At 45.8% G+C, this 14,526-nt stretch overlaps 1 protein-coding gene across 1 annotated transcript in view; it reads left to right on the top strand.

Annotated features, from left to right (window-relative positions):
• WWTR1 (WW domain containing transcription regulator 1) overlaps nt 1-14,526 on the top strand; it is a 91,386-nt gene that overhangs the window by 69,287 nt on the left and 7,573 nt on the right. Inside the window, exons 3-5 of the mRNA XM_083739820.1 lie at nt 2,485-2,690; nt 12,347-12,483; nt 14,244-14,356. Coding sequence (XP_083595946.1) covers nt 2,485-2,690; nt 12,347-12,483; nt 14,244-14,356 — 456 coding nt within the window. The remainder of the gene's footprint in view (nt 1-2,484; nt 2,691-12,346; nt 12,484-14,243; nt 14,357-14,526) is intronic.

The following is a 14,526-nucleotide window of genomic DNA, read 5'->3' as shown; positions in this document are numbered from 1 at the left end:
CTCCATCATCTATTAACAATTTGCCGTGCCGGCTGTGGCTCATGGGAGTTGTAGTTCAACATCTGGAGAGCACCATGTTGGATATCCCTGCAGTACACATATGGTATCACACAGAGTGTATCTGGGCCATTTCATAATAAGGCACACATCTGTGGGTTGTGTGGAAATGTGGCCCTTTTTTAAAAAAAGAGAAGGCTGTTCTCACTGCATGAAGGCCTCAACTGCTCTCTGCTCCTTCCAGGTGGAATGATTATCAGAGGGAACACTCTGTTCATTATTAGCAGCACTGCTTCAGCCAATTGCTCCTGGGGCAATGTCTGAGCTGCTGCAAAAATAGGAAACCCAGTGGTAAGATAACTCACGAATGGTTGCTTTTGAGGGGTAATATTTGCATTTCATCTGTCCTCTGAAGGCGATCAGGGTGGCTCATATCAGATGGTCTATCTGGGTTGCGGCTTAGCTTAAGAAACTGAATTGCACTGGGTGACTTTAGATCGCTCTTGTGTCCCACAGTTCTGTTACTGAAACCAGCCAAATATCCCACACTTTAAGCTAAATTTTAAAACCACGCCGAATCTTTCACAGTAGGCACATAGAGAGGGATCTGCAGCTGTTATAACTGATGTCTCTGATGGCTCTGGAAATTGACCAGCCTAAACTTACCTTTTAACACGAGTGGGTGGGGAATAGTAGGATACCTAAGGAATTGCTGACATTACTGAAAAGGAATTGGTATGGCATACCAGCAGTTTGTCAAACACACTATTCTGCTATTCATGCAGTTTGCATGCTGTAATCGCAGATGGGCAGATTTTCACCGACTGCAACCCAAAGTAAACCTTGTAGAGGCTATTTGGAAGGGAAGGTGCTCTTTGTTCAGATGGTATAGACAAGTTTCTTGGGGGAAAGTTGGCAAGAATCAGCCACAGAGCTTGTGTTGATTTTCCTTTCTTTTGCTTTGCTTCCTTTTCTTCCTTTGTTATTTGTGAAAGCCCTATAGATTCCGAGTCACTTCCTCACTCCGCGTTCATTATTGTTTTACCCGCTTTGATATGTCAACTGTAAGAGAGATTAAACAGAAGCATTGAAAAGGTGTCTAGCTTTCTCCAACACACTTAGTTTACCTGTCGCCTGCTGGTATGGACGCCTATGTTTCCATTCTCTGCTTGTTCTCCTTGAACCTCCTAACTCTTGCAATCTGTCCTCTGTTCTTTCTGCCTGTTCTGCTTACCACTACCACCCACCAAGCAAGCCCATCAGCCAGGTGTCTACAAACTCAGTTGTCTGGATTGCTCAGTTAGCTAGAGCGTGGTGCTGATAACACCAAGGTTGCAAGTTCAGTCCCTGTATGGGACAGCTGCATATTCCTGCATTGCAGGGGATTGGACTTAGATGGTCCTCAAGATCCCTTCCAACTCTGAAATTCTACGATTGCATTTTGCTGAAGACACACATCCCTACCTACAAGATTGTTGTTCTTACATCGCAGTTGGATCTAAGAGGCAGCTGAGCATGAAAGGGGAGCATGGAGGACCTCAGAAAGAGGGGCATTCCTGAGCTCTGAGAGCAAAATATGTTCAATTTTTTATTAAACTATTAAATTAGGAGTTCTTGGACATTGTGGATTTTTGACCTGGACATTGTTCATCAGATTTAATTAACCACTTTGGGGGACTTTCAATTAAAAGACCGAGTCACTTAAGTTTGTGATGATTGTAACACCCCGCTGAAAACTTGTCAGTGACTTTTAATACGGCTTTCACAAAGCATTGGCTTTCAACATGGCTTGAAGTTGCAGTTCAGTTATGAATCCAAAGGGATAGCTTGGGGCAAATCTATTGGCACTGATCCACCAAGTTAAACCATGAAACTCGCTCCCACAGGAGGCAGCGATGGTCTCAGCAACTTGGAGGGCTTTAAAGGACAAATTCATGGAGCATAAGGCTATCAATAGCTACTTGCCACGATGGTTATGCTCAGCCTCCCCTGTCAGATACGGCGATGCTTCCGAACATCAGTTTCTGGAAACCACAGGAGGATAACTGCTCTTGAGGTCGGGTTCTGCTCGCCATCCCACTGGGATCGGGGTGAGAACAGGATGCTGGGCTAGATGGGCTATTGGCCTGATCCAGGAGACCATTCTTCTGTTCCTATGTTCAGAACAATGCATGGGGAAGTGTCACTCATACAGTAGTAAGGACCTGTCAGTGTCGTTCCAAAGCTGCAGATTTTAAAACAGCTCATTGCTTTCCAGCGTGTTTCTGGGCCAAATTCAAAGTGTTAACACTGGTGTTTAAAAGCCTAGATTAGAAGGGAGGTATATGCTGAGGACATACCTCTTTGCCTTGGCCTTGGCCTGTAATTAATTTTGGATGGTTTTTAAAGCTGTAATTAATATTCTGTTGAAGGGCAGGTAATAATAATAATAATAATAATAATAATAATAGTATACAAATAATTTTCTAAACTGTGTTTTCTCCTTAGTAATGAATCACCAGCACCAGCCGCAAATGACACCCAGTACAACTATATCCCAGCAAAACCACCCTACCCCAAACCCTCAAGCCGCCTTATTGAACATGCCGAATGCCTTGACTTCTCAGCAGCAGCAGCAACAGAAGCTGAGGCTTCAGAGGATCCAGATGGAACGAGAGAGGATTCGCATGCGCCAGGAAGAACTCATGCGTCAGGTATTGCTATGTTTTTAGGCACACCCTGTTAGTGCTGTTGGATCTTCGGAAGATTAAAGAGGTCTGAATTCTGCAGAGTTGGGTGAACACTTGCGTTCAAATAACCATGGAGTGTCCTGGCTTGGGTTCCTAGCTTCTCCAAATGGCGTATGAACAGACTCAGAGGAAGGGAGGGGGCAGGATGTATATGGGGCACTAATATTCCCATGTGCTTTGCACCTATTGGTGGCTAGTGCCCACATGACCATCATATGGACAGCCTCCCAGTGACAAAGGCTACAAATACTCCCAAGGGCTAGTTCTTAAGTCTGTTTCAGCAGTTTGCGGCCAGCTGTGGAACTGATGTCATTTTACATTTACAGATACCTTAGACTTAATGTCGTTAGCAATTATACACTGCCTGGAGACTTTCTTCATCATGTACGTGTTGCACAATTTTGGACTTCACTTATGATGTAAGATTTGGCTTTTATAATGCCTCACTGGTGCTTCCTTTACAAGGCTTTAAGGAATTATTATTATTATTATTATTATTATTATTATTATTATTATTAACTAAACTTGTATATAGCCCTATACCCATAGGTCTCAGGGTGGTTCACAAGATAAAATCACAACATAAAAACACAAAATACACAATCAAAGGAAGAAAGCATTCTGAACCATTGCAAAGAATGCTTTTCACAAACTGGGGAGTATCTCCCTTTAGAAGATACTGTGTTTTGCCCCAAATATTAATCAGTTTCCCTAGATAACACAATTCACCACTTACTCCAAGGAGCAATGTGGGTAGGAATTAAATATAGTCCAGTTTTATGAAGGCAATTTCGGCAGTGGGTGAAAGTTTTCTACCTATGTTTTTCAGTGCTTTATTTTCCTGCAGTTGCGCAGGTCCATTTCTAAGAATGAACGGATGCCAACTGTAAATACACAGTATTAGATAAGCTCGGCAGTTTCAAAGTTTTTAGCTTCGCTTACTAAATACAAGCAAAATAATAAACATAAGAATTTAGTTCGCTCTCTAGGGCAAGGGTAAATAATTACATCTTCCAGCAACCTGCCAGCATGTCCAATGCCTAACGATGATTGCAGTTGCAGTTCAGAAACATCTGGAGGGCCAAGCCAAATTATCCTAATTGGCATAGGCAAAACATTCTGGAAATTTTTTCCAATTCATTTTTTTAAAAATTGAAAACCCAGATTGCTCCCTGCCCTCATAGCATACGCAGTTAAGCAAACTTGCAAACACATCACACCAATTCCCCATGGTGATCTGTCTACACTTTTTAAAAAAACCAGCTTAGGTTGCTATTCTGTGCTCATTTTCTTAGGAGCTCATCCTAATGAACTCGACAGGGTTTATTTGTGGGTAAATATGCATGGGACTGGGATGCAAAAGATCTAGAATGGGGGTGGGACTGGAATTCTCCTGCCTACAGTGTCCTTTTGCCTTTGGGATTTCTGCCTTAACCCCCTTTGGCTATTCCAGGGTAACATTTGTTTATACTGTATTTAGTAAGGCGGTATCGAATTTCTTGGCAGCAAACAGAGGTATGGTTTCTATTTGTGCAGCGACACCAGTTGGCATGTCGCTTCTGGCGGGTTATTAACGCTCCGTCAGATGTACCAAGGATGCCACTGACCCTATCAGGACATATCAAAGCATGGGCTGCAAAATCCCCTCCCCCCTCCCCCGCACAGCCCCATCTTTTTTGCTTTTAAAATAACTAGCCCAAGATATATGTAGCTGTTTATGTCAAATCTCCCTCATCGGAAAGCTGTGTCCATTCAAAGGCCAATAATAGCAAAATGAAATATTAAAGTGGATTCCGTTTTATATTCATTGACATGAATGCAAGCTGGCGGCATTAGGTTCTTCTGTAGGCAGCTATCCCAATGGAGCAACTTTCTCAGTCTTTTGTTGTTGTTGAGAAGATAAGTGCCCCTGATCAGTTTATAATGAGTCTCTCTTACATTTTGATATAAACGTCTTCTTTGTTTATGAAATGATGCACAAGATGGCAAAAAGGGTGCGGAGCATAGTCTCTGACCGGGTACCCTTCATATCAGCGTTTGAAATTCTCCAGGCGCATTTTGTATCTGGCATCCGGCCACTTGCGACCAAGTGGAGGTGCCTGTGTACCAGGATGGCGCCAGACGTCTCCACCATCTGGAGGTGCATGCCTGGGAATCCTTGGGTCTTGACTGTTTTCACACGCTAGCAACGCATCCTGTAGAAGTCTATCCGTTATATTTTATCTGCACAATCAGAATGAATTTCAGGAACCAAAAAGTCGTACCTTGGAAGTCGAACGGAATCTGTTCCAGGAGTCCGTTTGACTTCCAAAACGTTTGAGAACCAAGGCACGGCTTCCAACTGGAAGCCGCAAAAGTCGCAACGGACGTTCGGGTTCCAAAGAACATTCACAAACCGGAACAATTGCGGTGTTCAGGAGCTGAAACGCTTGTCTTGCAAGGCATTCGAGTTCCAAGGCACGACTGTATTGAAAAATACAACTTTGGAGTCATCTGGCCCCAAAATGGCAAGTTTTGGTTGCTGTAACCATGGTTTATGGAGCATACGGCTTGCCCCAGAGAACACTGGGAACTGTTGTTTATGCCTCCCAGAGCCACAGTTTCCAGTGCACTGAACAAGCTACAATACCCAGGATGCTTTGGGGGAAGCTGTGTGCTTTAAATGCATGGCACGGATGTGACTTCGGAAGGCTTAGATTATTGGCTCGGCAAGACTGCTTCCAGTAACCCAGCATTGTGTTTCTTTGTTACTCCCTGGTCTGTGCCTCGTTCAGTCGCTTGTTGGATGGAGGCCCCGCTTTTGCACCCTGAAAAATCCTTAGCCGAGCCGTGCAGGACAAGTCACTTGGTCTTGGGAGGACGGAGCTGTTCAAACCTTACGAGCTCTGCCGTGTCGCAGTTGTGCGTGCTAATTTTAATGAGGAGCAGATTTATTTTTTTTTGCCCCTGCCAGCAGCTTTAAAAAAAGAAATTGTGGTGCAATCCTTGGCCCGCAGCCTTTAATCAGCAGGAACTTTTATGAACTTCCTGTCTGCAGTCTGGGCGGTTCTGATGGTCGACTCAAGGTAGCAGACCCCACCCAGCTGCCTGAATCCTTTACTGTTACCTTTTCTTTTCATAGAATCGTAGAATTATGCAACCCATTTAAGGGGAGGGAAAATGATGTGTGTTGGGGGGGGGCGGGCGGGCTGGCTGCTAGGCAACTGAAGGGGAGGGAAAAGGGGTTGGGTGAAAAGGAGTGGAATTATTTCTCCTCCAGTACCGAGTCCCCAACTTGACAGCAGCTGCTGTTGCCTGGCTATTTTACAGCAGTCTTGCTCTGCAGAAATTTCCGACACGGCAGCTGCCCTGCCTGGAGAGATACGCCCAGCATCTCTCCGGAGCTGATGGGGTTTCTCCTTCCCCATATCCCGCTTCAGTTTTAGAAGGTTGGGACGATGTTTGATCACTAATCACTTAATTGTTAAACTATGGAATTTGTTTCCACCGAAGAGCAGTGACAGCCTCCAACTTGGATGGCATTAAAAGAGGATCGCACAAATTCACAGAGGAGAAGGGATGTCTGCCAGCTACAGTGGCTATGGTCTACCTCCCCTGTCGGAGACAGTATGCCTCGGAATGCCTGCTGGCTGGGAGTAACAAGTTGGTAGGGCACTGCTGTGCTCAGGTCTTGTTTGCAGGGTTGCCATAGGCATTTGGTTGGCCACTGTGAGAACAGGATGTTGGGACTAGGTGGCCCGCTGACCTGACCTCTCAGGCTCTTCTTATGTGTTCAAGTAGTGTTTCCCAAACTTGGGGCTCCACTGTTTTTTTGGACTACAGTTCCCATCATCCCTGACCACTAGTCCTGCTAGCTAAGGATGATGGGAGTTGTAGTCCAAAAACAAGTTTGGGGAACCCTGTCAGCTAAAGAGGTTTGGTGAACTGAGAGAACTGCCTTAGTTTCGTCAGTTAGCATGTGATTCATATTTCATGTGCACAGTGGTACAGTGGTACCTCAGGTTAAGTACTTAATTTGTTCTGGAGGTCCGTACTTAACCTGAAACTGTTCTTAACCTGAAGCACCACTTTAGCTAATGGGGCCTCCTGCTGCTGCCGCACCGCCGGAGCACGATTTCAGAGTCTGTAACCTGAAGCGTATGTAACCTGAAGCATATGTAACCTGAGGTACCACTGTAACTTAATTTGATTTCTACGCTCCCCCCCCCCATCTGTTTCGGAAATGAACAGTGTCATCCCATCAACGTCTACCCTGAATTTTAAGACTTGTTCCATGGGGTTTACTCACTAGTAAGTACATTGAGGACAGCAGCCAATATGATCTAAAATGGGCAAACAGGCTTTGAACCGTTTCCTTGATGAAGCTCGCAATGGGAAGACTGTCTGCTTCCTTTGCATGCCAAAGGTCTCAGGTGTGATTCCCAGAATGCCCCCTGCTTGAAGCCCTGGAGAGTCCCTGCCAACCAGTGTGGACAATACTGAGCTTGATGGACCAGTGGTCTGGCTCAGTAGAAGGCAGCTTCCTATGTTCCTAGATCGTCTTCTCACCATGCAGTCCTAAGTCTGGAGTAAATCAGAAGGACAGCTTAACCACCCAGCCAAAACCCATCAGGGTTTCTAATATTAAAGGACTTTCCCCCTCCCATTAGGAGCAATGCGTCCACCTGCGTCCCTGCCAGTCAGTGTAGACAATACTAAACTAGATGGCCCAATGGTCTAACTCAGTATAAGGCACCTGTTCCTTCTCTCTCTGTTTGTGTGTGTTTAAAGAAAGAGGTGTGTGTGTGTGTGTGTGTGTGTGTGTGTGTGTGTGTAGAGACAGTGAACACTTGAGCATGCTGCAGCCCCTTTGAAGCATTTACAATGTTTTGGCAGCCTCTACAGAAACTGCCGAAAGAGCAGGTCTCCAGCTGCTGCTGCAATGGGAGGCATTTAAATGCTGCAGCAACATCACACAGCTGCCTTGATCTCTCCTTTCTGTGTTTTTTTCCTTGACTCCTCTCCTCTTTGCTTTCTGGAAGATGGTTGTACTCATAGCACCACCACCAAAGAGAACAGACTGCAACGGCTGCCAAAGGTCATTTTTTAAAAAAAGAAAAGAAGGTGTCAATGATTGAGCATGTCATGATTGGCCCGCAGGAGGGACTCCTTTTGCCAGATGACTTGCTGCTCTCCCAGAAGTGTCATGTCTGGTTCTGTGTGCTCACAGACCTGTCATCTGCTTGGCACTGCCGTAGCAGACCCAAAACACCCCTCATTAAAGTCTTCTTTTGCTGCAAAGTAGGGGTGAAGAAGGCCGTTCCCTTCCAGAATAGGAGGTGGGACACATTCCTGCGGTGCAAAAGAGGGTAGAGGAATGAACTTGAGTTCTACCTTCTGTACAGTAAGCTAGTTTCTTCTCTCTCAATCTCTCTCTCTCTCTCTCTCTCTCTCTCTCTCTCTCTCTCTCCTGAATCAGACCAGGCGTACAGTCCACACAGGCAGAGAAACACTCATGAAGACTTGACGTTTTCCCATACGTGCTGTAAACTCTGACGCTGACTAGCCCTACCATGAGGCAGAGTGAGGCCTTGCATTTTAAAGCAGCGTCATACTACCGCAACTTCCCCCAAAGAATCCAGGGGTCTCCTAACAACACTCCGCACCCTTAACAAAAGCCACTCTGTGACTGGGAATTTCGAAGCCTGGTCACTTGAATCCTAGTCTAACACGCTAACTCACCCTTCTCCCAACAAGATGCTTTGGACTACAACTCCCACAATCCCTCACTGTTGGTTGCGTTTGCTCAGGCTGATGGGAGTTGGAGTCCAGCAACCTCTGGAATGACAAAAGTTGCCCTGTGGCCAGAGTTCTTCGACCTTGGCTCCCCAGATGTTGCTGGACTAGTCCAACAGCATCTGGAGGCAGAAGATTGAAGGATGCTACTATAGGCAAGGCTTTCGGCCTAGTTCAAGAGTGCCACAAAGCTTCCACTGCTTGTATTACAGAAGGTACCTGAGCTTTATAGCCACGGGGGTGGGCAACCTGTGGCCCATGACCTAATTCCATGGGGGGGTGAGGAGGGGGAAAGGTTAGCAGAGAGAGGGGGGTGCCCTGCCCTATTTTCTCCTCTGGCCCCACCCATCTCTGGCATGTGTGCACCCCCTGAAACATCACTGCCTGAGAGAATCCGGCCACTGGCAGGGAAAAAGGTTTCCCACCCTTACTTTAAATGGGGAGCACGTAATAAGGAAGTCTGCCAGCTGAAATTTAGGTGGCAGCCTTTGAACATCATTGTGTGAAGCAGCCCCAGGCAAGCAGACTAGCCTTGCCAGCGATGCAAGCGAGTAACCCAGCCCTACACCACATTCCACGTGTTCAGTTGAAAATTATTTGTGTGTTCTCCAATTTTGCAAATCTGCACAATGGAGGCAACAGCCTTGCTCATAGATCCTAGGCCACAGCTTCCCCAAGAGCTCCTGAGAAGAGCAAAGGAAGGGAAAATCAATGTGTGTGTTGAGGGTGGGGAGAGAGACATTGGCTGGCTTCAGTTTTTTCCCATATCGTGATTTTTGCCAGTCCCTGCTCTTGTGATTCGCTGCCCACTGCAAGGAGGCAGGGGAGAACTGAACTGGTAGAGTTAACAGGAGCCGCAGGAATCAAGAGAAGCATTGGCTGGCTTCACGTTTTTTCCCACATTGCGATTTTTGCATAGCGTGCACACACACATCATGATTCGCAATATATTGCCAAGTCAAAAAATATGAAACCAATATCATGATATGGACTTCAAACCAGTTCGGATAATATATCGCCTAGCCCCCTTCAATTAAAACACAAGCACTTATTGACATACATTAAGTGATTTTGGTGAAAGCATGAAAACAACAGGTTTCTCTAAAGTCTCAAAGGCACATTTTGAATTTAGCCATCCAAGAGGAGGGTGCCAGATGTACAGCGTCAGCATCCCAAACTAGGTTTGGTTCCCATTTGCATTCCAGAAGCAGCGTCATTAGATTTCCAGGGTGAGAAGTAATTAAATCTGCTCGGCTGGACAACAGGAAATAGCCAGTGATATTATATTTCATATACATACTGTGATACCTACTGCCACTTCATTAGGTGTAGTACACACAGCAGGTTTGAGCAAATGTGAGCCGTCTGATATTCCTTTGTGCTGGGAGAAAAGAAGGGGGAAGCAGGTTTTAATTGTTTGATAGTTACCTTGTCCTGAAGTGGCAAAGAGCTTGAATGTAAAGGTGCAGGGACACATGCAACTGCCCCCCCCCCATGGCAGGTTTTGTGTTATTTCATGACTGTTGCTGCTGTTAGTCAACAGGTGCAAGCGTAAGATTATAAATGGAGTGAAGCAATAACAAATATTCAATTGCCCACATTCCCATCATACATTCACAGGGAACTCTGGGAATTATGAGTTTATGCAGGAGAAATTCCCAGTGGATTATGCCCACAGACAAACTTGCAGACCTGTAAACTTAGAATTGCAATGTGCTATATTTTTTAACTTTTCATTTTTTTTGCTACAATCTGTAGTTGGATCAGTATGCAATCAGTTGTGTAGACGACTCTCAAAAGAAATAGGGATTCTCTGCTGTTTCCTATTACAGTGGTACCTCGGGTTACATACGCTTCAGGTTACAGACTCCGCTAACCCAGAAATATTACCTCAGGTTTAGAACTTTGCTTCAGGATGAAAACAGAAATCGTGCTGCTGTGGCGCAATGGTAGCAGGAGGCCCCATTAGCTAAAGTGGTGCTTCAGGTTAAGAACAGTTTCAGGTTAAGAACGGACCTCTGGAACGAATTAAGTACTTAACCTGAGGTACCACTGTAATAGAAGTTCCTTTTGTATTTTTCCTTAGGGAATACAAGTACAAATGGGAACACACCCTGTGTCATCATCTTTTCCCCCACTTGGTGTCACTGTCACATTACAAAAAACAACAACACAGACATTCCTGGCATTCTGTCATGTACTTCCTGTATAGAAGTTTTGCATGCTTACTTCCTCCTTAGTCAGTTATTATATTCCGAATAAAGGAAAGGAAACAAGGTGTGCTGCTGCACATTAACTGTAGGTCATCCTGGCATAAATTGTACCCACTTGCTAGTTCCTGGGTATGAGCGGCAAACTCCATGTATTGAATCAATTGATGCATGCATGCTGTCTTAACTTTCGTATCATGGGCTTCCTGCATTGTCTTACATCACTGCAAATCAGCAGTCGCTCCAGGAAATAATGATGCACCTACTGAGATCAGTATGTGGACATTTTTTAAATGCTTCTTTGGGACTGCCTGTTGAGAAGCTTATGTCTGTGTTAGTGAAATTCTGTAATGTAATGAATCACCTCTTTCCCCAACCCCTCTGCCTTCCTTTTCTAGTCTGTGAAATAACAGTGGGTATTTGTTTCCAGCAAAAGGGGCCAGGGTTTGGAAAAGAAATTGGGCAGATCCAGCAATCCTACCTCATTTTGTTGTTGCATGTTTGTTTGTTGTTATTAATTTGATTTATTACCCGCCTTTTGCCACACCGTCCCAGGGAAGGTCACAACGATTTAAAATGCAACATTAAACACAGTTTATGTGGGAGTAAGGCCCATTGGGGACGCAGGTGGCGCTGTGGGTTAAAGCCTCAGCGCCTAGGACTTGCCGATCAAAAGGTCGGCGGTTCGAATCCCTGCGGCGGGATGCGCTCCCGCTGCTCGGTCCCAGCGCCTGCCAACCTAGCAGTTCGAAAGCACCTCCGGGTGCAAGTAGATAAATAGGGACCGCTTACCAGCGGGAAGGTAAACGGCGTTTCTGTGTGCGGCTCTGGCTCACCAGATGCAGCTTTGTCACGCTGGCCACGTGACCCGGAAGTGTCTCCGGACAGCGCTGGCCCCTGGCCTCTTGAGTGAGATGGGCGCACCAACCCCAGAGTCTGTCAAGACTGGCCCGTACGGGCAGGGGTACCTTTACCTTTACCTTTAAGGCCCATTGAATTCAGTGGGCCCATTAAATTCAGTTAGGATCTCCACTTAAAATATTTGCAACGCCTTGTAACATTTGTGATCTGCAGGCCGTTAGTAAGTCACGGCAATTTTGTGTCTCTGTATGTGCATGCCTTGTACACTTGAGTGGTCGTTCCCATACTCCCCCTGTCCCCACGGATCACTTGGAACATTTCTAATGGGCTGCTTACTGATTTTGCCTGTTGTAGCAATTGCAAGGTGCAGTGCTAGATCCTGTATGATTTTAAATGGTGCTTTTGCAAACAATGCCGCTGAACACCTGAAAGAAGTTTGTGGGCCACTGGTGATCCACGGACCACCTGCGCTAGAGCTAAGGTGCCTTGGTTCCTGACTTAGACATTTTATCATCTAGAGGTTGGAGATGTGGGGCAAGCCGAACCCTACAGAATTCTACGGCACATATGTGTCTGCCAGCAGTTTTTTTATTTCTTTAAAGACCTGCACAAAATGTCTCCCCAAAGCAAACCAGACCATGCTGCAGGAAATAGGCACCATCCCTGGTAAATAGGGATGGATGGGGCATACGTGGGACTTGTACCTCTAGAAACCTGTTTTCCAGGCCCCCCCGGCCCCAGCACTGACAGTTATGTATTCATTTTCTACTTTAGGAAGCTGATTTGTACCGACAACTTCCCATGGAGTCTGAGAACATGGCTCCAGTTCAGACTGCTGTGAGCACACCTCCTAACATGACACAAGACATGAGGTCTGTTACAAATAATGGTTCGGATCCCTTCCTGAACAGGCAAGTACACTGTTTGCTCACAAACATTTTTTATGTTCTGCAGTGTAGGCCGCATTTGAAATTCTCAAACCTGCTAAGGCATGTGATTTCTTAGCAAAAGCATTTAGCTTTTCGGGTTGTAGTCTGAGACAGAAGCCACCAGCTTTGCTTGTAAGATGCAAACACTTTAATAAAGCAGGTGTTGATCCTTCTGATCCAGTTCCCACATCACATTAAGCCATAGTTAAAAGCAAACCATGGTTTAATGTGGCAGTGCAGTGTGCTCATGCTCAGTGCTGAAAAGTTCTCACTCTGATCCTTCCCTGCTCCTGTTGCAGCCACGCCACTGAGAAGCAAGCCAGAGTCTGGCTTGTCATGACGTTCAAACTTGGGTTTGTGGTCTGTTCTTCTCCAAACAAATCACAAGCAGTAGCTAAGGTTTGTTCTTGGCGTAGTGATTAAGGTTTGTTTGGAAATATACAAACCATGAGCCGCCGTTTTCGCATCACAACATGCTAGGCTGACTTTTTCCTCAGCAGCAAGGGGGGAGCAGAGCGGGATCTTTTCAGCAGCGTCTATAAGCATGCTGCATATTCACAATAAACCATAGTTTACTTTTAACTATGGTTTAACGTTAGATACAAACCAGGCCTCTATGACCAATTCTGATCTTACTGTGTATGACTCACACCTTATAAATGTATATCAGCCGGAACCTGGCCAAAGATCCTTGTGATTTGGGAACATTCCAGTGTGACAGGACAGGACTGGCATCTGTTCTGAGGACAACTTTGGCGTAACTGGGGAGCATGTACACCGTATTAAGAACCTTGGCTGGTCCTAATAAGCTTGCTGGCAACTTTGCTTTAGCAGACCAACATGGCTGCTTTTCAGCAGTTGGCATCATTTTGTATTTGTGGAGGTGTGATTCCCTAGCATGGAGATGATTGCTATTGACTCCCAGTTAAAGTACTGGGTGTAGCGTGCTACCCCCCCCCAAAAAAAAGCCTTTGTTGCTGCCAAGAGGAGAATGGCTGGGAACAGATTTGGTTACTTGCAAATCACCATGCACTTCTGCTTGCCTACTTACACGGTGCATAAGCTTTTTCCCAAGAACCTGGCTATTGATGAATTTGGAATTATTGGCAAAGAGTGGGAGGGGGAGGGCAGATGGGAAAGAGGGAGCCTGGCCAGAGCAATTGGGACAGTGCAGGTATGGAGAGTGAGCTGTGCAGTGCACAAAGTACAGTATATGAATATATGAGGCTTCCTTATGCCAGGTCAGAATATATGTCCATCTGGCCCAGAATGGCCTACTGCAGAGATGGGGATCTCCTGTGGCACTCCAGACATTGTTGGGCAGCCTCTCCCATCATCCCTGACCTTTGAACGTGCTGGCAAAGGCTGATGAGAGCCGGGAACGAGAGAGATTACAGGGATCAGACCTGGAACCCTTTGCATGCAAAGCACCGAATTACGATCCTTCTCCTTAACGCATACTTACAGTAGCTCCGTTTGGCTTCCGAGCTCTCGCCATGTTCTGCCCACCTGCCTAAACCACAGGGGTTAGAAGGTTTGCTTTTATTGCCCTATTCTGCGCTAGGTAGCAGATTTTAGGTTGGTGAGCTGGAACCCACAAACAAATGGGAGTACATTCAGGCCTATCTAGGGCATTCAGGCCTAGCTGCAGGAACAGCTGTCCTTCCCTAAAGCCATTCTGGTGACATATATATCTGATGAGCACATCCTTGACCGAGGTTTCTTCATGTTTCGATTCATAGTGGGCCATACCATTCCAGGGAGCAGAGCACAGACAGTGGCCTAGGCTTAGGATGTTACAGCATACCAACTACACCTGAAGACTACCTCAGCAATGTAGATGAGATGGACACAGGTAGGAATGAGAAGCATTTTGATTTTTTTTTTTGGGGGGGGGGGAAATATACTTCTTAGCAACACCCTAAGAAATCCGCTTGACTGTCAATGTTACTTTGGCATTTGCACAGAGCACATGCTTTCGTGTGGGCACAAGAAGACTGGGGTTATGGGGTTCAAATTTTCCTA

Source organism: Podarcis gaigeae, assembly GCF_964106915.1.
Source record: "Podarcis gaigeae genome assembly, chromosome: 5".
Taxonomy (NCBI): Eukaryota; Metazoa; Chordata; class Lepidosauria; order Squamata; family Lacertidae; genus Podarcis; species Podarcis gaigeae.
This window is presented reverse-complemented; position numbering and strand designations above follow the sequence as displayed.